Raw genomic sequence first — 26,782 nt, 5'->3', positions numbered from 1 at the left:
CGTAGGTTCATCACATTGAAGTAGCATACAACTCATAAAATATGCTTTAGCTACTTTTGATTGCTGTTGCAGTGTTCTGGGTTCTGGCTTGGGTTCTGGTGACTGTTATTGTATTCTAGTTACAACATTCAGAGAAGTGATTGTTTGATTCAGTTTTGGATGGTGCAAAGGAGATTGATTGATGCAGATATATTTGACATTTGATTGATGTTATTTATGGATCCAATATGAAAATTTATGAAACGTGGTCCCTGGAAGAAAAGAGAAGGTTGTAGCCTTCTGTAGGTCAGCACCTACGTACTGGTACATCAGCTAGTACAAGAGCTAGGTGTTGTAGCTCCCTTCTAGGAGAAGTTGGAGAATGAGAGAAGGTTGTAGCCTTCTGCAGGAAGAAGCCTGCATACTGGTATAAGATTGCACTAGTACAAAATATTGTAAAAAGAAGTTTCTTATTAAAAGGAAGATAGAGATGATTGCAGTAGGTGGTTTTCACCCACATTGGGTTTCCAGCTTATATCTTGTGTTCAGGTGTGTGACTGCCTTTTTTGTTTTTACTGCTCCTGGTTACTGTTTATATGGTTCTGATGCACAGATTAAAGATCAACATATGAAGAATTAACTAAATATACTAGTTGCCTTATATATAGTTGTGTATACACGCAAGTTTCATTAACTGAAGTCGCGTATATGAATCAGAATATGGAAATGAAATATTATTGACTTGCTAAACACTAATTCGCTCCCCCTCTTAGTATTATTTCCAACAGTTTCCCATCATGGTTTTTTCTCCAGCTGATTGGCAGCGTCTTTAGGCCCCAACAGTCTAGATACGAGCAGATGCAGTGGTTGTGAAAAATGGGAGTGAGAATTACAAGATCATCACTGAAGCATTAAGATGGCACTCTAAATAGAAGTAATGGTAGATGTGTAATACATGTTAAAGCAGGATCATACGCTGAGCAGATTCATGTTTTCAAAGATGTATCATGCTCATTGGAGACGAGATGCACACCATAGTCGTTACACAAAGCCTCTTGGGAGGTCCACTCAGATTTATTTCTAGTTTTCACATATGTGAAAAAGAGGGCAACGAAACAAATTAATTGTGCTTAGATCTAGCCATAAAGTACAAAGAGAGGAGTGCAAATGGTAAAATTAATATATGGTATTTCTCTTGTTTTTATGTTTGTAGTGTGAGTTGAAGTAGTTTTCTATTTCTTTCAATTCTGGTTATAAAAAGGGTTGGTGGTTCTTAAATTGGAAGCCCCGGTGTCCAAAACATCAATTATTATGTGTTAGTAAGTTCAAGTTGTTTGATCAACTTTTGAACACATTTAATATAGATACCTTAATCCTAGCAACTGATGGATAGTCGAAAGCATAATATTCGACAGATGGTGGTTGGTCCATAGGATGGTTCATTTTACGACTCTTATTTTGGAAGCCCCGACGGGCTGAGGTGTCGATATTGTTGATCTTGCAATGTTCATTATCGATGATCAGAGGTGGTTACATTTTAAATGGAGGTCAAGTTATAGCTCGAGGATGTGGTGGTGAAAGAGTGGTGTTTGCAAGATTCCAGAGTGGATGTGTTGAAGAATCTAGGGAACTTAGAGTTAATGAGATTCTTCTTGGCATGATAACTATTTGTGAGGCATTTTAACTTTTTCTTCTCAGCACAATCTTCATTTGTTATTATTTGAGTGTGTGTCCTTAGTTCATCAAATAGCAACCAAAATAAAGAGACAAAAACATAAGATGTTGGCTTTCTTCCAGGGCCAAAACCTCTCCCTCTTGGAGAGGAAAACACACACAAAATTCTTCTTATAGAGATTCCAATTGACGAATAACAAAACCATGACCCTTGACCTATTATGCCACTCCAAGACCAAGACACCAATCCTCTTCTTTTTCGTTACTCAGATCATCATCATTGCTTTACCATAACTGCTCCTTCACCGAGATCTTCATCACTGCTGCACCATGACTGCTACTTCTTCGAGATCTTCATCACTGTTGCACCAATGCTACACCTTCAGCGAGAGCTTTATCGCACCAATGAGATCTCCATTAAGAGGTATATATATATATATATATATATATATATATATATATATATATGATAGCTATACCGAGGTCTTCATCATTATCTTGACCTTGTCTTAATTAGGATCATGACTGGTATCATGATTGGAATTATGGCGAGGACATGATTGTGTCTAGGATGTATGCTGCACCGAGTTTCTTCTCATTATACAGAGACTATGAGAGGGTGTTACTGTGAGATCACCTAGATCCTTCACATAACACATGAACCTAGACTATGGCTGTGTTAGGTATGCTGAGACAGAGATCTTCAAGGCTTCAGGGAGGCCGAGACTTTATTTGAGATACTCATCTGAAAACCACAGGGATCCTCCTCCATACGAAACATTGAACTGTTGTCTTCATCCGAGATTCCTGTACCGCTTTACTTGTTCGAGATTTCAGAGAGGTATGCGAAGATGTCACTGTAAAACTGCGAGGGTACAGACTCCTTTATATAGTTGTTTGTCCTTGTATTTGAGCTGACATGTCCATTGAAAGGATGTGTCTCCATATGTGAGCCGACTTGATATTTATATATATTTTGAGGCCAACATGACTACTTTCTACATCGTTTTGCTGGCTGACTTCTTCTTGTGCTTGTCTTGGAGGGCTGATCTAGACACTAGGTTGACTCATATACATTTTATATATGCTCAAGAAGAGCTCTTCAATATTTTTCTTTGACTCTTTGACTTTCCTATAACACTTTAACATGTGCTAGACCTATGCAATGAGCAAGAAACTCATTTTTATAATTTACAAAAATAATATTTCTTTTCTTTTACAAGTACAAAGTTCAAAATTATATTTATGAAGACCGAACCTAGTTACACTTTCTTCAACACTCCCTCTTAACTAGGGAGGTATTCATAATGGTACTTGGTGATTCTCAATCTGAAGAATTTCTCATAAGAAGAATCAGATTGGTAACCCATTTGTATAGCATCATAATAACCAACATTGTTTCCACAACAAAGCCTTCACTGACAACTCTATCTCTCATCAGATCATAGCACAATGTTGGCGAGACCAATGATTATAGACACGTTCATCATTGTCTCTCAAGGTACATACCCACCTGGGTGTTCACTGAGTATGACCTTCTACGACTATTCTTAACTTGGGTTCCCCACCCTCAAAGAATATCAGTCTTGTTGCCTACTCTTGTCTTGGATTCCCTACACATCCTCAAAGAGCATCGAATTCCAGATGATTACCCAATCCTCCATTCTTTCTTCCAAAGTGAAGACAAGAATGTTGTGTCTATCTCTCCCTCTCAACTGGGGAAGATATGCCCATTCCTTGAAGGAATGTACCCAAGCTCCCTCTGACCAGGAACTTGCCCAAGCTCCCTCTTAATCAGGGACTTGTCAGAGCTCCCTCTTAGCTAGGGACTCTCCTATACATCAACAACTTCTTCTTCATGGGTCCTTCAACTGCTTGATCAACTTCTCTCCTTGATGTCATAAAATTTAGTTGAGCTTCTTCCTTGTAGGGCAACAACCATCGATCACTTTCCTCCTTAGTTCGTCATGTCATTTCTTTCTTCATGGAAAGTGGCTTTCTTCATATCTGGAACCTTCATCATATGGCTACTTCTTCCTCATCATGTTTCTTTCAGGAGTTTCCATTCACCACATGAATGCTAGTTGTACTTGTACTTTCAATTCTTGTTCCAGTAGCCCTGCATGAATTCATCCAGATATTATTCAAGAAATCATAACATTAAATCAAATCGTACCTTTCGAGATGGCTCTTCACCATGACATCTTCCTGTAGGTATCAACATCCTGCATACATGTTGACACATCTCCCAAAGATATCCATTTTCAAGGGTCTTCATCTTTTCAGACTTTTATCAGAGTCTCCATATACTTCCGAGAGATTTCCTAGTTAAATCTTCTTGGTCTTTTGGATGTTGATTGCCTTCATCAGGGTTGCATATCTCACAATCTCTTCCTTCCTCACACATTCTATTCCCAAGAGCTTTCAATCAGAGTTTCTTAATTGTAGTCATCCACCTCATACTTCATATGAGGACATATTATGTTGATTTCATCTTAGTGTGACTTTATGCCTTCTTGCATCCTTTGAGAGGAGGAGATCCCTTTCCCTTGATCATGCTTCTCAAGATAGAAGTAATGATCCATGTTACCTGCAACCATATGAGATGACATTATAATATTAAATACAAGCATACATACCTTATTTTACCTTTAGGTCATCTAGGCTTCTTTCAACAGCTTCCTTGATTGAAGTGTCTTCAACCCCTTGATCTGCTTCTTCTCTTATGTCACCATCATCCATGAATTCCACAAGTTGAAGTTTTTGATGAAACACTTGCTTCTTCTCTAGATTACTGAATTCCATAAGAGAATCTTGAGGATCTTGTATATTTCCCCATCTGGCAGATGTTTCCTTTCTGGCTTCATGTATGACGAGCCTTGTCTTGGATGACTTCTTTCTTTCCTTCAATGTCCAATGAGGTTCCCAAGAGCTATATCCTTCATGTTTGACTTCCATAGATTTTGTCCTCCATGATTCCCATGGTGATGTCACGAGCTCTTGTTTCTAATGATTCCATGATGCCACAATGCATCTTATTATCTTGGTCATATCTATAACACAAGATTTAGGAGCTTATGATAGGACCCTTTTATGAGGGATATCATTTATATCATAGTAGAGATCTGTTACTCCCTCTTCCTTGGTCCTTTTCTTCAGCTTCCTCCATCTTTCCAGTGATATGAGCTTTTTTCCATAATCTTTCCATAGCATTGAATCTTATACTATTCTGTCTTGTTTGAGGACCAAACTTTCTTTTTCCGTCATGCACATGATTGTGTCCTTCAACACTTTTGCCTTTTATCTAAACATAGATACCACAAGTTGTTGAATGAGGTAACCTTCTTTGTTCATGGATATTTGTTACCTTGATGATTATCTTCTTATCATCTGTCATAGATCTCCCAATTGAGATCTCATGAAGATATTCTTTCTTTCTTTGATACCTTCAATTAGGTCTAAGTGATATGACCTTCTTCACTTCATTTCAGAGAGTATATCTTCTAGCATTTCATATATCTCTTTTATGTCTCCTTTCTTGCTACATAGAGATGAGAGGACCTTGAGAGTTCCCTCCCATGAATTCAAAGGAGACCTTTTTCCTTGGTATGTTCACTAACTTCTCTTATCTTATGAGGATTATGACAATCCTCCTTATTCTATGCAAGGACTTTTGATGACCCATCTAACCTATAGATCTCCTTGCAATTATGAAGTCATTTTACCAAATTGATTAATGAAAATACTTACTTGAGATGTGAAGATAAAATCTTCACCTTGATCTTGTTGGAAGTAGTTGAAGCAAATGCATTAGAGCTTCCTCTTGAATGATCTTCTTTCAAATGAGAAAGCCTTTTCCTTAATAGAAAAGGTTGCTCCTTTTGATGAGGATGATTTGCTGCTTCCTTGGATGATCTTATTCTAGGGCAAGGAGATGATCCTTGCTTGATTTATAGCCTTGAAGATAATAACAATACCTTCTTGCCTTTAATATGTTTTGCCTTCTTTTGTAGTGTCGATCAGGACTGCTGCTAGGGTTTCAACCTGTTCCAAGATGATGTGATTTTTGATTTTGAGGTCCTTTTCTTTGTAGACATCTTGATGAGGGTCTTGGTGGCCTTTTGATGATGACTATGGAGATAAAAGCTTCTTGCTGTTGTAGACTGTCTCCTTGATTATATAGACAAAAACCCTTGCTGTTGTAGACTAATCCTTCAATCTTGACAAAGCCCTTCAACTTGCTTTGATGCCCTTCTTGAAAACTGATCCTTGTATGTCTCTTTTTGCTACCCTTCCTTTGACTTCAACACCTTAGCTCTGATACCATGTTGAAGAATCTAGGGAACTTAGAGTTAATGAGATTTTTCTTGGCATGATAACTATTTGTGAGGTATTTTAACTTTTTCTTCTTAGCACAATATTCACTTGTTATTATTAGAGTGTGTGTTCTTAGTTCATCAAATAGCTACCAAAACAAAGAGACAAAAACACAAGATGTTGGCTTTCTGCCAAGGCCAAAACCTCTCCCTCTTGGAGAGGAAAACTCGCACAAAATTCTTCTTATAGAGATTCCAATTGACGAATACCAAGACCATGACCCTTGACCTATTATGCCACTCCAAGACCAAGACACCAATCCTCTTCTTTGTCACTGCTGAGATCATCATCATTGCTGCACCATGACTGCTCCTTCACCGAGATCTTCATCACTGCTGCACCATGACTGCTCCTTCACCGAGATCTTCATTACTGCTGCACCAATGCTACACCTTCAGTGAGAACTTTATCACACCAATGAGATCTCCATTCAGAGGTATATATATATATATATATATATCGAGGTCTTCATCATTATCTTGACCTTGTCTTAATTAGGATCATGCTTGGTATCATGATTGGAATTATGCTAAGGACATGATCGTGTCTAGGATGTATGCTGCACCAAGATTCTTCTCATTATACCTATACTATGAGAGGGTGCTACTGTGAGATCACCTAGATCCTTCACATCACACATGAGTTGAGACTATGACTGTGTTAGGTATGCTGAGACAAAGATCTTCAAGACTTCAGGGAGGCCGAGACTTTATCTGAGATACTCATCTGAAAACCACAGGGATCCTCCTCCATACGAAACACTGAACTGTTGTCTTCATCCGAGATTCCTGTACCACTTTACTTGTCCGAGATTTCAGAGAGGTATGCGAAGATGTCACTGTAAAACTGCGAGGGTACAGACTCCTTTATATAGTTGTTTGTCCCTGTATTTGAGCCGACATGTCCATTGAAAGGATGTGTCTCCATATGTGAGCCAACTTGATATTTATATATATTTTGAGGCCGACATGACTGCTTTCTACATTGTTTTGCTGGCTGACTTCTTCTTGTGCTTGTCTTGGAGGATTGTGCTTGTCTTGGAGGGCTGATCTAGACACTAGGTTGACTCATATACATTTTATATATGCTCAAGAAGAGCTCTTCAATATTTTTCTTCAACTCTTTGACTTTCCTATAACACTTTAACATGTGCCAGACCTATGCAATGAGCAAGAAACTCATTTTTATAATTTACAAAAATAATATTTCTTTTCTTTTACAAGTACGAAGTTCAAAATTACATTTATGAAGACCGAACCTAGTTATACTTTCTTCAAAATGATGAAGACCAGTTAGACATAGATTATCCTTGTTGTTGTAATATGTGTTTTCAATGTTTTCCATGTAAGCATTAAGGGAGGGTATTAGAAGTAATGCTTCCATGTGTTGTCATGAGTTTCCATTGAGAGTTCCCAAGCGTCAATCTAGAAGTTGTTGTTTCCTATGTATGAGTTGTAGTCATGATCTAGAAGTGTGGAAGTCAAAGATTTATGTCATATATGTGTAAACCATTGTGATCAATAAAGATATCATAGTGTGGTTTTGTGTTGTGTTTAATCCCTCTCTCAATTTCTTCCAATTTTTCTAACACATTAAACATAGAAAATAGATCTTCAACAATTAAGAGTACTTACTAGACAATATATAAGAAAGACATTTGTTAATCCAAAGAATAGCTCCAAAGAATATCCAAAAATCAGCTCCAAACTTCAAAATGCATCCAAGAGTCCTCAAAAGAGCAAGTGCGAGTTTTGTCAATGAGGCTGAATTCCAAGTGTGATGATGATGAAAGACTCCAATGAGATCTCTCTAATATATATGTTGTCTAACAAGTCCTATTTTAGCCCCCAAGCCCCTCCACTAATAAAATAATATGCAAGTAAAGGCCTAGGTCACAAGCCGACCTCGTAGCTTTTACAAAATTAATTTTATTTCCACAAATGCTTGCTGAAATGTTGATGTCATGCTTGCAGTGGCTTCCTTAGGGTTGACGTTGAAGCCTTTTGGTGCCATGACAAGTATAGAAGGCCTCTAAAATCAAAATCTAGCGGTTGGCCCCTGTATCTTAGTGCAAATAATTTTTGTGGTCCCCAAGTGTGGGTTTTGGACACAAAACTAGGTCTCATGGGTCCCCAATTGATAGAATAACGTGAGAGCACTAAAGATAGTGCTATCCCTCCCATATCTCAATTTATGAGACAAACCTCATCTAGGCCCTAGATCCACTGCCACACCACATATATATGTTAAGCCGATTGGGGGAAAAATGGTCCAAGTGCATCATCCCATGAATAGTATAGGAAAAGTGCAAAAGCTGTGGGTGTTGAAGGTGCCCATGGTTAAGAATGATGCTCTACCACTGTTTGGAGTCCCATGGCTCTCAACGCCTCATCTGTGGGTGTTAATATGTCACTCTAGAGGACTTGGACCCCAGTTAAGTTGTCCAGGCCTATAGATGGAACCACTTGCCAATTACACATTATATCTAGTGCTACAACTTTCATCATTAGGTATATTAATCGCTAGTGCATCTAAGTGAACCAAGCTTAAAAGAAATGGGCATAATAACACTTCATAGGTCGCTTCTCTTCTGAAATTGGGGGCCTTAGTCACGTAATGGTGTTACCTCCCTAGGTAGGAGTGGCTAACAGACGACCCTATTAGGTGTTCCCAACCCACAACGGGAAGTGACATGTCCTCCGTCCACCCTTCAATCGATATGTGCGATCTAAATAATGATGGAACAAAGGGGGAAAGAACTCCATGGCCAAGTGCCATGGTCAAAGGGACTAGCTATGATGTAATGCCCTCCTGGGTGTATAGACGTGAGGAGGGAGGAATCATGGATACATGAGTTACCTCAACCTTTGTTTTTCCACCCCTTTATATTGCCTTTTATTTTTTCTTGATTTTTCTTTGTATTACTACTTGTAGGTTGAGGAATGAGAGCTTGCTTTATATGATGTATAACAGTTATTACCCCCTTTAAGATGGGGCAGTTCATTGCGCATCATGGATTGGAACATGCAAGAGTTCCTTGTCTTCTATGAGATAGGGCAACATTGGCTTAGGAACTGGGGGATGGCCATATGATAGAGGTAGAGTTGATGCTTGGCTTTTTCCCACGTGGTAATTTGTAAGTCCCAACCATCTTTTGCATTTTGATTTTTTTGTGGCCATCATAGGCTTTTTCCTTTTCTTTTAGATGCATCAATTTCCCAAGTTGCATTTACGATCCCTACCAAAGGTATGAGGATGTGTGTATGCCAAATCCCAAATCCCAATGGTTAGTTGACCCGAAGAAGGGAGGTGGAATAGGGGCTCATAATGTAAGATGGAAAGTGGCAAGTATGGAATAGGGATAGATGGGGCTATGCTATCTCGATTATGCCTTACAAAGTAGTGCCCCTTCCTAAAGCCATGGGCTATTAAGGGAGATCACACTGGACTATGATTGAAAATTAAACCCCCATTTAAGGTGAGGGAACAAGACTATGACTAAGACTCTTCTTTCTTCCAATTCACTCCATAATCCATGTCAAATGCCTAAATACAAACAAGCATAAGCACTTGATTGCATAATGAATAAAGTAGCTTTTGATTAGAAGCTCACCTTCCAACATTTGCTCTTGACAAATGGGCGAGGAAACATATGATTGATGTAGATGGCAGATATATGAATGACACTTTGCATCGACTACAAAGTGGCTCTCAAGGGCTGCTGGTTGCCAACTGGAAGAGATGAACATGATAAAAGTTTCTCCTAGCGGCCAACCACTTTTGGTGGGTAACATTTGGCTCCAACTGGGACATGAGCTCATCATAGAGCGCATGATCCATGTACTTGAACGAGGAGTTCTTGAGAACTCCAACAATCTCTTGGGAGTGCAACCCTGTGACCTGCACATCACAATACCATTGTTTGGGAGCATGTGCATTGGGCATACTATAATCACCCATGTTTTTCATAACAATAAATAATCCATACAAAAAAGTAAATCTATACTAAATGCAAATCTAATCTACATGCAATCTAATCTAGCATGAGAACATGATATGATGGTATTAGCTATGCAAAATGAACATGTAATGCAATCCTACACTATCTCGCCATCAAGTTTAGCTATGTAAAAGTAATCTACACCAACCTTTCCACGGATATTCACAGGGAAGGGATGCTTGTCAACTAAAACCATCTCCCCAATCTTAAATTCCCTTTTAGGCTTTTGCTTCCATTGCTTCTTTGTTATGGTCAACATAGGATTAGGTTTCTTGAGAAGGCTAACCTCATGAGTATAGGGAAGATTGATAGACTTGGATTTGTTGGCAAATCAAAGATATTATATTAGGGTTTGATTTTCCTTTCTTGATAATTACTTGTGAGTGTGTTGTTCTTTTACTTCTTTATTATCTTATCGTTCATCAAGCAATTACCATATTATATGTGTATGAAGATCACAAAACAAGAGACACAAGATATAGGCACATGCCAGGACCAAATCCCCCTCGAGGGGAAAACCCAGTCAAGATAATTCTTCCTTTCAATAGTATTCTTTGGGGCTCTTTACCCTAGACCAAGACCAAAATTTCCCTCCACACCATGTCAGCCTCCCAGATCTTCGACCCCTTCTAGCAACTTCGACTAGGCAACAACTTCTGGCAACATGCAACTTCCGACTGTTGAGAATTTAGGAGGGAAAGGATTCATTCAAATTCTCTTGCATGATAACTGCTTGTGTTATGTCTTTACTTATTATCTTTGTTCATCATTATTACAATGTTCAATACATCAAACAACTATCAAAACAATAACATCAGTGACACAATAGTTAGGCTCCAAGCCAGGGCTAAAACCCCTCCTCTTGAGGGGAAAACCTATAATTCTTTTCTTATAGATTCTTCATTAGATGAGTACACTGACCTTGACAATTACATTTGACCCATAAAGCCTCTTCTGGATTAAGACAATCATCCGTCACTGGTTCATCTATCATCACTGTAACACCATGTATCACCAGCCTTGACATCATGTAGAGCAGGTACCGAATAACATCACTGAGTAAACCGAGCATGACTGTCATCATCACACTATTGTGGAGGACTTCCAAGTTGCTGAGGAGAGATCCAAACTACTGAGGAGAGATTTAAATCTCTGTGCTGATGCTCGAGCTGTTGTACTTGAGATACAGTCTGAAACCTGATGCCCGAGCTGCTGTACTTGAGATACACTCTAAAACCTGATGCCCGAGCTCCTATATTAGATCTACAGTCTGAAACCTTATGCTCGAGCTCTTATAGTTGACCCGAAAATCTTAGAGGATATGCGAGCTCTGTCTTCTTTGGACAACGAGGGTATACCCCTGTATATAGTAGTTAAGCATCTATATTGGAGCCAACATATACCAACGAACAATCATGTCTATTTATTTGAGCCAAAATAACATAGCTGAACCGACATGTCTCAAACATATATATATTCATTGGAGCCGACATGAAGCTTCTTTCTGCATACATTGAGGCCGACTTATGGATGATTGTGCTTGTCTTCTAGGAGAGCTTTTACATTGAATTCTTTACAAGTGTAACAACACTTCATACACATGACTCTATATTTATGACGAGATGACAAACCCCTAAAGACATCAAGAAGTCTTTGACCTATAATACAAATTTCTTGCTCTTAAAACCCATGATGCAAGTATTACAAAATACATTTTATTATCTTTGTCTTCTTCATAAATTCATAATTACAAGTCATTATGAAGACTGAACCTAGTTACATTCTACAACACTCTCTCTTAATTAGGGAGGTATTCAAAATGATACCTGGTCACACTCAATCACTTTGAAGAGATCTCATAAGAAGATTCGGATTGGTAACCCATCTATTTAGCATCATAGTAACCAACATTGTTTCCACAATAAGGCCTTGACTGACATCTCTATCTCTCATCAGATCATAGCACAATGTTGGTGAGACCAATGACTATAGACACCTTCATCATTGTCTCTCAAGGTACATACCCACCCAGGTGTTCACTGAGTATGACCTTCTAGGACTATTCTTATCTTGGGTTCCTAGCCCTCAAAGAATATCGGTCCTCTTGCCTACTCTTCTCTTGGATGCCCTACACATCCTCAAAGAGTATCAAATGCCAAATGATTACCCAATATCCGTGGAAATGTTGGTGTAGATTAATTTTACATAGCTAAACTTGATGGTGAGATAGATAAACTGTCCTGTCAACCTTTCCTTTGCACATCTGCACTTATTTGAGTCCTATCAACTTGTCTTTCTCTATCTGGCATAGAGACCACAAATTGTTGATTGAAGTAACCTTCTTGTTCATGGACAATAGATACATTGCTTATTAATGATTATTATTCTCTCATCATATTTCCCAGATCTCATAATTGAGATCTCATGAAGATATTTCTTCATTCTTCTTTACTGCATTTCAGATAGTATATCCTCTAGCATTTCATGTATCCTTCTTATGTCTCCTTTCTTACTTTATAGGAAAGAGAGAACCTTAAGAGTTCTCATGAATTCAAAGGAGACCTTGATGTACTGACTTCCCTAAGGATTATGACAATCCTTCTTATTCCTTGCAAGACCCTTGATGACCCATCCAATATATAGGTCTCCTTTCACTAATCTAGAGAGGAAGCAAGTGTTTCATCACAAATACCTTGGACACATTATATCCCATGAAGGCGTAAAGGTGGACCTTAAAAAAATCAAAGCTATAAAGGAATGGACCAAACTAGTTAATGTATCCAAGCTAAGAGGGTTCTTAGGTTTCACTGGGTATTATCGAAGGTTTATTAAAAACTATGCACATATAACTGTGCCTCTGACAAACCTTTTAAAGAAGAATTCGTTTCTATGGGACGAGGAAGTAGAAAGGTGTTTTGAAAAATTAAAGGAAGTTATGTCTAATGCCCCGGTATTGGAAACACCAGATTTTTCTAAACCATTTATCATTGAGTGTGATGCTTCCGGATTCGGTATAGGTGCAGTGTTAATGCAAGAAGGGCATCCAATAGCTTTTGAAAGTAGGAAGCTCAATAAAAGAGAATGCCTCAAGTCCACATACAACAAAGAAATGCTCGCTATTATGCACGCACTAGCTAAGTGGAGGCAATATCTTTTGGGAAGTAAGTTCTCCATTCGAATAGACCATAACAGTCTCCAGCACCTCCTTCAACAAAAAAACACTTTACTAAGAACAACAAAAATGGATTGAAAAAATTGCCACCTTTGACATGGAAATACTACATAAAAGGGGAAAAGACAATGTAGTAGTAGATGCCCTATCCAGGAAAGACGAAGAACCAACACTACTTGCAATCTCGGTTGTTGTTCCTGAATGGCTTAACGAGATTCGAAGTGAGTATGCCAAGGATCCAGAAATAATGAAGATAATCAATAACCTTCCCAACAACTCAAAATTTGAATGGAAGAATGATATTCTATGGTACAAGGGAAGAATTTATCTAAATGCAAATTCCAAGTTTAAAATTAAGATACTCAAGGAGTCACATGATTCGCCGTCAGCCGGACATGTAGGATTCTTTAAGACTTACTACAATGCACGTCAATCCTTCTTTTGGAAAGGGATGAGTCGCGATATTCAGAAGTATGTAGCAGAGTGTGACACATGTCAAAGGAATAAAAGTGAAAATATTACGACCCCTGGATTACTTCACCCTTTAAACATTCCGAATCAGAAATATTTCGATGGACTTTATTGAGGGATTACCCGTATTTGAGGGCAAGGACAAGATTTTCGTAGTGGTCGACAGACTCACCAAATATGCTCACTTTATGGCAATAAAGAAATCATACTCAGCTAAACAAATCGTTGAAATATTTTGCAAAAATATATATAAATTACACGGTTTTCTGAAAGTCATTGTGAGTGATAGAGATGCCAAATTCAAGGGTAATTTCTAGAAGGAGTTGTTCAACCACATAGGAACCTACCTAAATATGAGTTCCGCTTATCACCCTCAAATAGATGGACAAACAGAGGTTGTCAATAAATGTTTGGAGGCCTACCTACATTGCTACGCTACAGAAAAACAAAATAAGTGGGCTCAATGGTTGCATCTCGCTGAATGGTGGTATAATTCTACTTATCATACGTCAGCAAAAATGACGCCATTTCAAGCTTTGTATGGATATGAGCCCCCAAAATGGAAGGATCTAGCTATTGTCCAGACAAATCTACCTGTTGTTAAAAATCAACTAGAAGAAACCCAAAAAATCGTCCAAATACTGAAAGAAAACTTGAATAATGCAAGGAATCGTATGAAGCAACAAGCAGACCGAAACAGAACCGAAAGAGAATTTGAAGTCGGAGAATGGGTGTTTGTCAAGCTCCAACCATACAAACAATTGTCCTTAAAACAAAAAGGAAAAAATAAATTGGCACCAAAGTTCTATGGACCTTATCAGATCAACAAAAAGATCAGCCAAGTTGTGTATGGTTTAAGCCTTCCAGAGAAAAGTCGTGTTCACAACGTCTTCCATGTCTCCTGCCTTAAAAGGGCACTAGGCGACCATCAATCAGCGCAAACAACGCTTCCCTCTCTGGATGATGAAGGAAGGGTCATTCTAGAACCAGAAGGTATTTTATCTACTAGAGAAAGAAAGCTTCGACGTCGTACAATCAAGGAATACTTGATTAAGTGGAAGGACTTACCAGAAGAAGAAGCTTCTTGGGAGACCGATGCATTTTGTCAACAACATCCGTCGTTACGTATGCTTTGAGGACAAAGCATTCTTTCGAGAGGAAGGCAATGTTATGTAAAAATTAGTTAATATTATGTAAAAATTAGTTAGTTGTAGTTTATTAGGCAAAAGGGCATGATCAAAGATCATGCCCATTCACCAAGAGGCACCTAAGGCGGTATATACCCCGGGCTTCTCACAAAAATGTAATCATCATTCAATTATTAATAAGATATTTTACATAATTCTATTTATTACTGAGTTTTATACTTTAGTTTGCCAACAAAATAAAGTTGAAACAATTAAGGCCTAGGGTCTATTACAACCTTTATCCTTTCCAAGCCAACGTTGGGAGGAGGTTTGAATGGATTTTATCACAGGTTTACCAAAGTCTGAAGGAAAGAGTGTCATCATGGTGGTAGTGACAGACTTACCAAGTACGCACACTTTTGTGCATTATCACATCCATTTAAAGCCAGTACAATTTCTACTGCATTTATGGAAAGAATTCCAAAGCTACATGGAAACCCAAAGATTATTGTAAGCGACAGAGATCCCATTTTCACTGGAAATTTTTGGATAGAATTATTTTCTTGTCTCGATACTCAGTTAGCTCATAGCTCATCTTATCATCCTCAATCTATGGGCAAATTGAGATAGTAAACAAATGTTTGGAAGGATATCTTCGTCGCTTTGTATTTGATAAATAGATGTAATGGGTCAAATGGTTGCCTCTGGCTGAATGGTGGTATAACACTTCCTTCCATATTGCAGCAAAAATGACCCCATTTATGGCACTTTATGGATATCATTCACCATCCATCACACCATATATAAGAGAAAATTCTAAGGTTCAAGCAGTGGAATATCACATCGAGCATCAACAATAAGTTCTCCAACTCTTAAAGGATAACCTCACGTTGGCGCATAATAGAATGAAACAACAGGCAGATCAACATCTCAACGAAAGAAGTTTTGATGTAGGTGATTGGTATTCCTATGGCTACAACCTAAACAAATGTCCCTGAAGCAAGCTAAGAAGGATAATAAATTATCACCAAAGTATTATGGTCCGTACAAGGTGTTGCAAAAGATTGGTACTATGGCATACAAATTGGAGCTCCCTGCAACTTCCTGAGTGCATCCAGTTTTCCATGTTTCATGTTTAAAGAAGGTTATAGGTGATAAGCTCCCAGTTCAAACAATATTGCTAGAACTTGACAAGGAAGGAAAAATCATATTGGAACTGGAAGCAGTCACAGAAACAAGAACTCGACAACTACGAAATCGATCAATTTCGGAGCATCTCATCAAGTGGAAGAACTTATCTACTGAAGATTCCACATGGGAGGATGAGAATTTTATATAGAAGCATCCATAACTACTCAAGCGTTGAGGACAACTCTTTTCGGAAGGAGAGGGGCATGTTAGGCCCCTATAATACTAGTGATTGCCACATTACTATTGTCATTGTATCCCTTATTGTTATTATTGTGCCCCTGTTGTCCCCATATTGTTATTAGTATGCCCCATAGAAACCCACTATTGTTATTTTTGTGCCCTTATGTTATTATTGTTATGTCGGCTTGATTATATTGTGACCCCTTAGACTCCTATATATAGAAGGGAGGTTTAGTCATTTGTATCATCCAAGAATTGTTCATTTGTGTAATGTAAAGGAGGTTGCCCCCTCGAAGAGGCTGAATTCTAAGGCATTGATATTTCTTTTCTATCTTTTTGTGAGCTAGTTTCCTAACAATAGAGGCAGATGAGATATACCGAAAAATGTTCAATACCCTATTACCAGATGCTAAGACATGGCAAAAACTCAATGATTTACTGTAGGAAATACACAATAAAAATATAAATGTACAGTAAAAAGTAAAAGAGCACAGTAAAAGGATATTGACAGGTTAGCAAGGTCAAAGAGTATCAGATGAAAGGTCATAAGTAAATATGACATCCAACGTGAAGACCAAACAACCAAGCAACTTAAAGGGCAAAAGATTGAAAACTAAAAGACAACGAGACCTAAATAATAGGGACAAAAAATAGTAGTTCAATAGCTGTCTCTATCTTCTTGCATGAAGATATTTCTTTTTTCTAGATTAGTTCTCAATGCAGTTTGAGATATTTTGTAAATTCTTTTTGTATAAATACTTCATAGTTTGAAGTATTCAAGGTGGATTGCTATACATTTGTAGAGTTGGATGATATGATGCTATACAAATGGGTTACCAATCTGACTCTTCTTATGAGAATTCTTCAGATTGAGAATGTCCAAGTACCTTGTATGGATTGTGAATACCTCCTTAGTTAAGAGGGAGCGTTGAAATATGTAACTAGTTTCAGTGTTCATAATGGCATAAGTAATCATGATTTTATGTATTTAATGAAAAGAGAAAAATAAATTTATTATTCTTCTTGAGGCACGGGTTTCATGCTCAAGGGAAATTTACTTTTAGGTCAAGCACCCATTGAGGGCTTTTAGGTTTGTCATAAAGTCAATTAAGCCATTGTCATGTATTGAAGAACCATTTGGGCATGTTACATATTGTAAAGAACATTTATTTAAGTCAAGCTAGAGTAAAAAATACCCTTGAAGACCTCGTCATGGCACAAAGATCAAGTCAGCCTAAAGAGAGCAATTTGTACCCATCACACGCCTATAAATAAGAAGGAACTCAACCTCATAGTGACTCACTCAAGCAAGTTAAATATTTTCAAGATAGAAGTTGGAAAAAGGACGAAAAGGAAGGAGAAGAACTAGATCGAAGTTTTTGGGCCTCTCTCTCTTGTTAGGGTTTATACATTTGCTAGGCAAAAGAATTCGTTAGGCAGGTCGAAGTTGTAGAAGAGATTGCTGGGCATATTGAAGTTGTAAAAGAATGTGTTGGACAAGTCGAAGTTCCAGAAATCTGCTGGGCAAGTCGAAGTTCCAGAAATCTGCTGGGCAAGTCGAAATTGCAAAAGTTGTTGGAATCAAGGTTTGACTTGGTCTTGGTGGGTCTTGGTCAAGGGTCATAGGTCTTGGAATTCGTCAATTGAAATTCTATAAGAAGAGAAGAATTCTTGTGGGTTTTCTTCTCAGTTGGAGAGGTTTTGGCCCTGGCTAATCACCTACATCTTGTGTTCTATTGTCTCTTTGATTTTATTGTTTGGTAGTTGTTTGATGATAAAGAACACTAATAATAATCAATTATAAGAAGAAGCTAATCAAGTTAAGTACAAATGCATCACACACAATTATCAAAGTAAGAGAAATCACTTAATGTAGCTGACCTAGATTTCTTAACAAAGGAACCATGAACTACATAGTTGCCAAGGCTAAGCAGCGAGATTGATGGTCTAGACTACAAGGTTGTTCGATGTGTAGGTGGAGGAGGTTGTTCTTAAGATGAGCAAAGTGCACAGGTCTGAGAGGTAAGGTTTTTATCATTGAGACTTATGAAAGCAAAAGAACACAAAATCGACAGTTGAGAAGACTCACTGGGATGATGGTACACTTACAGCTAAGAGTGAGGGAGATCATCAACTGAAATTGCGCATTGACTGTCCATAGGGATTTCACAGTGCATTGTCTTGAGGGTCTGCACAATGTTTAGGAGTTGCACATTGCCTTCCATTGAACACTGCACAATCACTATTTCCAGAGACTGCATAGGTTCTATTTCTAGAAAGTTGTTTCTATAGTTAAAATCTAAGGAGGCTTGAACACTCAAAAACATCAACCAATCATGAAGCGACTATGAGCAGCTTGGAACGACAGATCGTAAGATCACAATGAGGCTCCAAATTTTATGTGTAGGCAAAATTTTGGAGGGTGTTTGTCGCAGCGACAATAGAAGACATGACAATAATGACCTTTACATGATAGAGTGACCTTTGATATGGCTGTGAAGATATATGGCCGAGTGAACCTTGATGTGACATGTGAGTAACTTAGATGTGCAACAGTGACCTATATGATAGTGACTTAGAGCATATAACAATAACAATGACCTTGATAACATAGTTGAGGATAAGTGATAACAGTATGTCCACAATACTCTCAATGACAATAACCTTGATAGGGTAGGAATCTATTATGGCAACAACCTTTGATATGGTAGTGACCTTTGGTGTATGGTAGTGGCACACTGATCTATGACTTGTCTCTATGATGATGATATGATAGTGATGGTAGAACCTCTTGTTAATTTGGCAGCTCAGTGATAAATTCCTTCATTTGGATAACCTTCCTCATCCGGAGAAGTCCCTCTTTGCCCTTGGAAGAATTTAATTTGGTCAAGGAAAAATATATTTTTAATGTGAAAACCCTCACGTGCACAAAAGTACAGGGCGACCTAAAGGACAAATTGGGTCTCCAAGATCACATATAAATACAAGTTAAGTCATCCTCATTTGGACACACATCACTCACACATCTTCTTCCTCTCTTGGAGGTTCGTATAATCTGAAATTGCAAGTCTTCTTTTCACACGTGTGAGTAGGAGAGAGAATTTCAAGAGCGCTGAAATTTGTTCTTGACTAGCCTTTGACCAACATTGACTTTTTAGAGATTGGGCATAGTTTGACTTGGTTTGAATTGGCATTTTGGACTTTTTTGGAGGCCGAATTCTTTGGCACAAAGATCGAGATTTTTTGGGCACTTTGACTGTAGTTGACCATTGACATTGACCGCAGATTTGATAGTTGACTCTCTCTCCATTGAGTCGGTTTGACTAAGTTGTTTGGGACTGTTTTGAACTCATTTTAACTAGATTTCCAGGCCGCATTTTTGGGTAGTTGATCGATCTCTTTTGGAGGTGTTTGACCATTGACTTTTGGGTTGGTTAGGGCATCTTTGACTGCTATTGACTTTGACCAAAATTGCAGATTGGACAATTGGTCTAGATTTGACTTTTGGGCTCACCTCTTAGATTTTGGATATTGGTTTGTTGGAAAGTAAACGTTGTTGACTTTTGACTCTTGATTGGTGAATTGTATCATTGTACTCTTTTTGCTGAACATTTCATGACAATTTAATAAGAAGAAGAATTTGAAAGGGTTTTTCCCTGGGCTTTGACCAAATTTGGTGTCTCTTGTTATTGCTCTTGATCGTCTCTTATTGTTCTATTTATAACTTCTTTTGATCATTGGAAGATTAAATTGTTTTGAAAAGATTGAGCTAAAGTGATTGTAACAACATAGAACAATGGAAAGTTAACACCTTTATGATAATGACAATAATGTATACCGTGCTCTTATGACAGTGTGATATGGAGGATTGTGCTTGCCTCTCTAATGTACATGTCCGTTGATGTAATTGATGATGAAAGACTCTTGTCTTATGATATTTATACATTGTATCTCAATTGAACATTTGATGAATATCTAAGAATAAGAATTTGGTTGGGCTTTCCCCCTTGTGGTGTTTTGTCCCAGGTCTTTGACCTAAATCTTGGTGTCTCTATTGTGTATGCTTGTCTTATATTGTTCATTATTGTTCCATTGCATTGTTGATGTTGTTCTCTCTACATAATTTCTAATGGTGGTATAATGTCAATGAGGGTGAATGTAATGTGTAATTGTTGAAAAAGTTTAAAATTGCAATTATCTACGATAGAGAACAATATAGCCCTAAAAGTTAACATGATATCAGAGCTGCGCTGAAGAAAAGTCATTGAAATCACCCCATGTAGACACCTATGATGGATTTCTTGAGAAATCAAGGGATGAAGATAGTAGAGACCCTAAAGAATGCTAGGATTTGAAGGAAACCTTAGGGGGGCCCTTGTTCTTGCAATAATGGTTAGGGTTTGAAAGGAACCTTATGAGGGGCCTGTATATGGTAAAGGCTGGGGTTCTGCAATATTGAAACCCTAGTGTGATTATGATCAATGAGAAGCTATTGAGTTATTCAAGTACTTGTGATGGATTAAGTGTATAACCCTAGATGGGGTAGCCTCCCAATAAGAGATGGCATGATGCAATCCAAGTGATCATCTTGTACAGTGATAACGAAACTTTGAAGAATATGGAATGAGAATACAGGTTGTGCTCAAGAGGATGCATTTCTTCTGAAGACAACATTGACATATGGTTGATAGACAGTGGTGACTCATGGAGGCAAGATCAAGAGGGAGTTGATAGCTTCCTACAATACTCATTTAAGATAAGTACTTTCAAGACTTATTTCTTTATGACACTACTCTTGTTTAGATTTATCGTTTCACACTACTGTTTATTCTTCTTGCATTAGTATTAATTTTTTCTTCCACTAACTTCTTGGATGAAGATGTGATCCATCTTGAGGATCAATAGATGTAGAGGAATACAGGGAGAGTTATCCCCAAGAGGGAGCTAGTGTAGGAAGATGAGGAAGCCACTCCCATATTTAGAGAAGAAATACAATCCTGCCTTATTATTAGGTACACTTTCATTATGTTTATTGACTTTGCTGTTATTGCTCTTGCTCTTGTTATGGGGTGAACAAGTACATTAGATAGATGGATGTACGATCAAGTCTTGAGATCGAGGAGGATGTAGAGCCATCCCATGATTAGAGTGGCAATGGAAATGAGCCCATAGCCTAAAGGAAGAATTGTAGTCTCCCAGCTTCATGATTATAACTAAAAGAGGCTTCCCATTCAGAGGGAGTAGACCATGTACTAGTCTAATGAGATTTTCTATGAAGTTGCTAAGAGCAATATGCCTTTCATGGAAGGTCCATTATAGATGACAAAGATGTTGTAGTGCCAGATGCTTCCACGATTTTAAGTTAAATTGTGATAAGGAAGATGATCTTAGCAGGAGAGGAATGTGATAAGTTCCTGGCACCTATTTCCAGATGTACTATTATCAGATGTATGTGAAGTGAGCTTCCTCTATCATGTACTAAAGGAAGAAACATACTTAGAGCTACCTCAAAGCTTTGAGGCACTTGAGGAAGAGACTCATCATGATTGCAGATTGAAGAAATCCACATATGGACTCAAGCAAGTCCCATGGGCTTGACATTCTTGGATTAATGATTATCTAATGTGGACTCGAACCTCTTCAAGGTTTAAGTCCCAGAGAGAGTTGACCTCTGTGCTCTGGTGAAGGGAAGTTTATGTAACAAAGAGATGATGAGGACTTCTTTGTGAAGGGAAGTCTGTTGTCAGAGACTTGGCATGATGAACTACAATGAAGAAGTTGAGATGCTCCTCTTTGGATTTAGATGTGATGGATCCTATGATGAGTTAGCAGTCAAATGGATTCTTGCATTACATTGTGTACTCTGAGCCAGATAGAGCCTAAACATGTATATTGGGTTGTTGCCAAACATGCGCTGGAATATCTACATGAAACTATTAATCATAGACTAAGATACACTATCGGACTTCATGGATACACTGATGTTGATTGGGTTGAAAATGTTGTTGATAGGAAGAGCACATCTGGGTGCTTCTTTAGCTTGGGGTCTCTCATGATTTCGGAGACGAGCCAAAAATAAAAGTCTATTTCTTTGAGTACAACAAAGGTAGAGTACATTGCTTCTAGCATGGCTAGCTCCAATGCAGTGTGGTTGAGAAATCTCTTTGGAGAGTTGTTTGAGCAGGTTTTGGACACAACTTTAAGAGAATCTTGTGTCCCATGAGAGAGTTGACCTCTGTGGTCTGGTGAAGGGAGGTTTATGTAACAAAGATATGATGAGGACTTCCTTGTGAAGGGAAGTTTGTTGTCAGAGACTTGGCATGATGAACTACACTGAAGAAGTTGAGATGCTCCTCTTTGGATTTAGATGTGATGGATCCTATGATGAGTTAGCAGTCAAATGGATTCTTGTATTACATTGTGTACTCTGAGCCAGATAGAGCCTGCACATGTATATTGGGTTGTTGCCAAACATGTGCTGAGATATCTACATGAAACTATTAATCATAGACTGAGATACACTATTGAAATTCACGGATACATTGATGCCGATTGGGCTGAAAATGTTGTTGATAGGAAGAGCACATCTGGGTGCTTCTTTAGCTTGGGGTCTGTCATGATTTCTGAGATGAGCCAAAAATAAAAGTCTATTTCTTTGAGTACAACAAAGGTAGAGTACATTGCTTCTAGCATGGCTAGCTCCAACGCAGTGTGGTTGAGAAATCTCTTTGGAGAGTTGTTTGAGCATGTTTTGGACACGACTTTAAGAGAATCTTGTGTCCCATGATAGGTCAAAACACATTGAGATTAGATATCACTCTATCTGGGATATGGTTCAAAGAGGAGTAGTGAGGCTCCAACACATCTCGTCTAGTGAGTAGGTTGCTGACATTCTTCCGAGAGAAACCTGGAATTGTGGAGAAAGTATCCCTTCTAGAAGGGATCACAACTGATCGATAACACTGAGCTATGCTCTTCCCCCCCTTATCTTTGGAGCTCTGAGGTGGGGAATGGAGCTGGGGGGCTCCTGGGGTTGAGGGTGCAAGGGTGTGTCTAATGCTTCCCACTTGTGACAAGTTGTATCTGTCCCCTACTCTCCTATTGTCATTGGAGGGATGTCTGATCCTTGCCACTGATGGCAAGTTGTATCTGTTCTAGAGGCATGTCTGATCCTTGCTACCTATGGAAAGTGATATATGTTTCCTACTTTTAAGTCCGGGACTTGACCGAGTATACCCCAATATGCATCGTACTCGCATGCTGGGCTTGTTGGGATTACCACCCATCTGGCCAATGGGTAAGGAGATTTGAGACGTGTCTGATCCTTGCCATTTATGGCAAGTGGTATCTATTGTCAGGATGCAAGTGTTCTACCACTTGATTCTTGAGGATCAAGGTGGGAAGATCAACATACAATAGGAGTTGTTTGATCCTTACCTCTTGTGGCAAGTTGTATTTGTTCTCTATTGTCATCAACATGCATGTATGATCCTTTCCACTTGTGAAGTTTTCATGTCTCAGTTGTGAAGAACTATTACACAAGTAGAGCAAACATTTTTGTTTTCCAATGAAAACCTTATAGAGAAACCTTTCGGTGACATCCCTAGTAAATCTATGAATGTAAACCATTGTGCCTAATCTAGGGGGATTCATACTAGAAACTTGTTGGTATAGAAGTAGCCAAATGTCTAGCAACATTGGCAACAATTGATTGAACTAATCGTTTGGGCTACAAGTAGTGAAGAACTATTGTGTCATGTGCCACTTTCAATGTAGAATTGAACCCTACATCTTGAGTACTCCTAAAAAAATGCAAGTTTATATGTCATCCAATCTCTTGAAAACAAATTTCATTTAACAATGTTGTTGCATAAATGTAGGAATAACTTCCAAGACCCTTTACATATAGTAGTTGCTAATTTCTTGATATGATCTCATATTATTGATTGATTATAGATATGCATGGATATTTTTTTTTAATTGTAACCTTATTAAAATGTTTACCACTTTTTATTATTCGTATATTGTGTTGATGAGTTGAGACTAATTTGGCATAACTATATGAATATGCAGGGTACCCAATATCATAATGCGATTCAACAATTCTCTAGTGTTTGTCAGATTTATGATTAACTTTGGAGACAACAATATGTGATTGCTGTGCTAATGCAACTCTATTGTCTGAGAGATAAATGATTGACATCAACCCACAATCTTGTTGCACATTCTTCTTATAAGAAAGGATGTCCTTCCTAAGAGGGAATGCTAATTTGTATTAATCTAGAGAATGGTAGTATATGCCTTATTCCCTAAATGTGCATGTTTTGCAAACATTGTGTACATATAATAATGATAGTAATTAATGTGCCATTTGTTGTATAAATTGCATAGGATCTCAATTATCTAGAATTAGAACATTTTATATACATTTTTGTTTTATCCTCATTCTAATAATTAATCAAGCTTGCATATCATAATACATTATGAAAATCAAACACACAAAGAAACCTAGAACACAGAGAACCAAAAGAGAAAATGATTTGTAGATATAAACAAAGAGAACAACCCTTTATTAATAAATTTGAGATAACATAGACCCTAACTACACAAACCTTAATTGCGTAAACCCTAAAATGACTTAGGTGTACTTTAAGTCATTCATACAACATTCAAACATAAGGGAACTTGGAGTTAAAAAGTTGATTTTATTAATATGCCCAAGTCTATAGTCTAGATGGCCTTTATATTCCAACACCTTCCCTTAATGGTCAATATAGAAAATAGACCATGTTTGTCTCTTGATTTTATAAATTTTCTAGACCCAAAGAATTGGGGAAAATTTCTACAATACAATTGTCTATAAAACAACATTGCAACTCAATTACTCCATCTTCTGCAATCTCTTGAATGAAGTGATAATGAATGTCAACATGCGTGGTATGCTTGTGGAACACTAGACTCTTTTCCAAATTGAGAAATCTCTAGTTATCATAGTACAATAGAGTAGGCTTGTTTTGTTTGCTCTTCATATCTCCAAGTATTCGTTTGAGCTAAAATGCTTGACATGCTCCTTTCTCTCTCGCTTGACATTTTGTTTTAGTGAATGAAAGGGAAACAACATGTTGTTTCTGGCTAGTCCACATAACTACTTCAACATCAAGATTGAAAATATATCTTGATGTGTATTTCCTATTATCCACTTACCTTGTCCAATCTCAATTTGGATAATCATAGAACCTAGGTTCTTTGTGTTTTCGATGTAGAATGCGAAAATCTAATGTTCCTTTCACATATTGTAGCACTCTTTTTTCCATTCTCAAATGTTCTTGGAGAAACCATGTGTCAGTAGATGTAGTTGGCTAGATAACTCAAGTCAAATATGTTAAATTCTGTAACTATGGTTGGTCTTCATAATGCATATATTCATGTATTTATTTATAAGCTTGTTCTTCATGCTCAAAAGAAAATTATATTATTTGTATTTGTCCAAGAACATTACAAGGTTTGTTCTTCAAGATCATCCAAAAGAAAATTTGAATTTGTATAATGTATCATGGCTCCACAAGAAGACCAAGTCAGTCCTCCTCCCTGTCAAGTCGGCTCAACCCTAAAGATGCACTTATTCGACCCCCAAAGAAAGACACTTGATCTCCCTCATTATGCAATTCACATCTCATCTCATCAAGAAAAATAGGAGAAGAACGCTGAAGGCTATAAGGAAGTCCAAGGAGAGAGAAGACTTTACACGTGTGAAAGAGAGGCCTAAATTGCAGACTTGATTACAGACCTTGACCAAGTTTGACTGGGTTGGAATTTCTAAGTCTGACACATTAGAAACCCTTCATGCACTTTACTGATTTATTCCTACCTACTTCTTGTATTAATTAACAAGTTATTTACCATGTAAATACTGGAAATAATTACAAATGCATGCTCAACACATTACAGATCATCAACTGAAGGAAATAGAAACAAGCACATAAGTGACACCATTGTTTTTGGACTAATGTCCTCGGAAAAACCCAATGCGGGAAAATCGGTGCAGTTATCTGAGGGTTTGATTTATTAAGCAGTTTCAGAATACAATTTGGGTGCCAAATCCGGCTCACCCAACAGAGAAAAATCTCAACAGTAGTACCTCTCTACTTGGAAGCAGATATTCCGGCTGAAACATCGGATAAACACTCTGGCAACTTCACAGCTCTAATCCGCCGCACGAAACCCCAGCGTCAGCCTCTAGGGACTGCATCAACCTCTCTCTGGCCCAACGTTAGCCCAACGTCACTCCGGCTTGGCCTGTGTCAGCCTCTGGAGGCACTGCGTCAGCCCTCTGGCCCTCTGTGTCACCCACGTTGGCCCTCTGAGGCACTGTGCAGCTCCTGGCTGCCTCTGCGTGAACCCTTCGCTGCTTCTACGTCCCTCTCTCTGACTACTCCGCTAATCCTTCCGATGCTATCTCTGCCTCTCTGCTTCTGTATTCACTGCCCCTTAGTTGCATCTCTGATCACCCTTTCAACTTTCTCAGCAAACTCAACCCCAGAAAGTCGAAATCTTGATCTCTTGGTGTGTTCTCCAAGTGAACCTCAAGCCTCCTCTTATACTTTTCTCGTT

At 38.2% G+C, this 26,782-nt stretch overlaps 1 protein-coding gene across 2 annotated transcripts in view; it reads left to right on the top strand.

Annotated features, from left to right (window-relative positions):
- LOC149219421 (uncharacterized) overlaps nucleotides 1-24,485 on the top strand; it is a 290,102-nt gene extending 265,617 nt beyond the window's left edge. For both annotated transcript variants that reach the window (XM_089384365.1, XM_089384364.1), the window contains one exon: nucleotides 24,245-24,485. In XM_089384365.1, coding sequence (XP_089240491.1) covers nucleotides 24,245-24,304 — 60 coding nt within the window. In that variant the 3' untranslated portion in view covers nucleotides 24,305-24,485. The remainder of the gene's footprint in view (nucleotides 1-24,244) is intronic.
- The last annotated feature ends 2,297 nt before the right edge of the window (nucleotides 24,486-26,782 follow it).

Source organism: Pinus tabuliformis, chromosome Q (assembly GCF_031772625.1).
Source record: "Pinus tabuliformis cultivar Carrire ecotype Pingquan chromosome Q, CPIR1, whole genome shotgun sequence".
NCBI classification, from domain to species: Eukaryota; Viridiplantae; Streptophyta; class Pinopsida; order Pinales; family Pinaceae; genus Pinus; species Pinus tabuliformis.
Note: the sequence above shows the minus strand (reverse complement) of the source record. Positions and strands in the feature narration are given on the sequence as shown.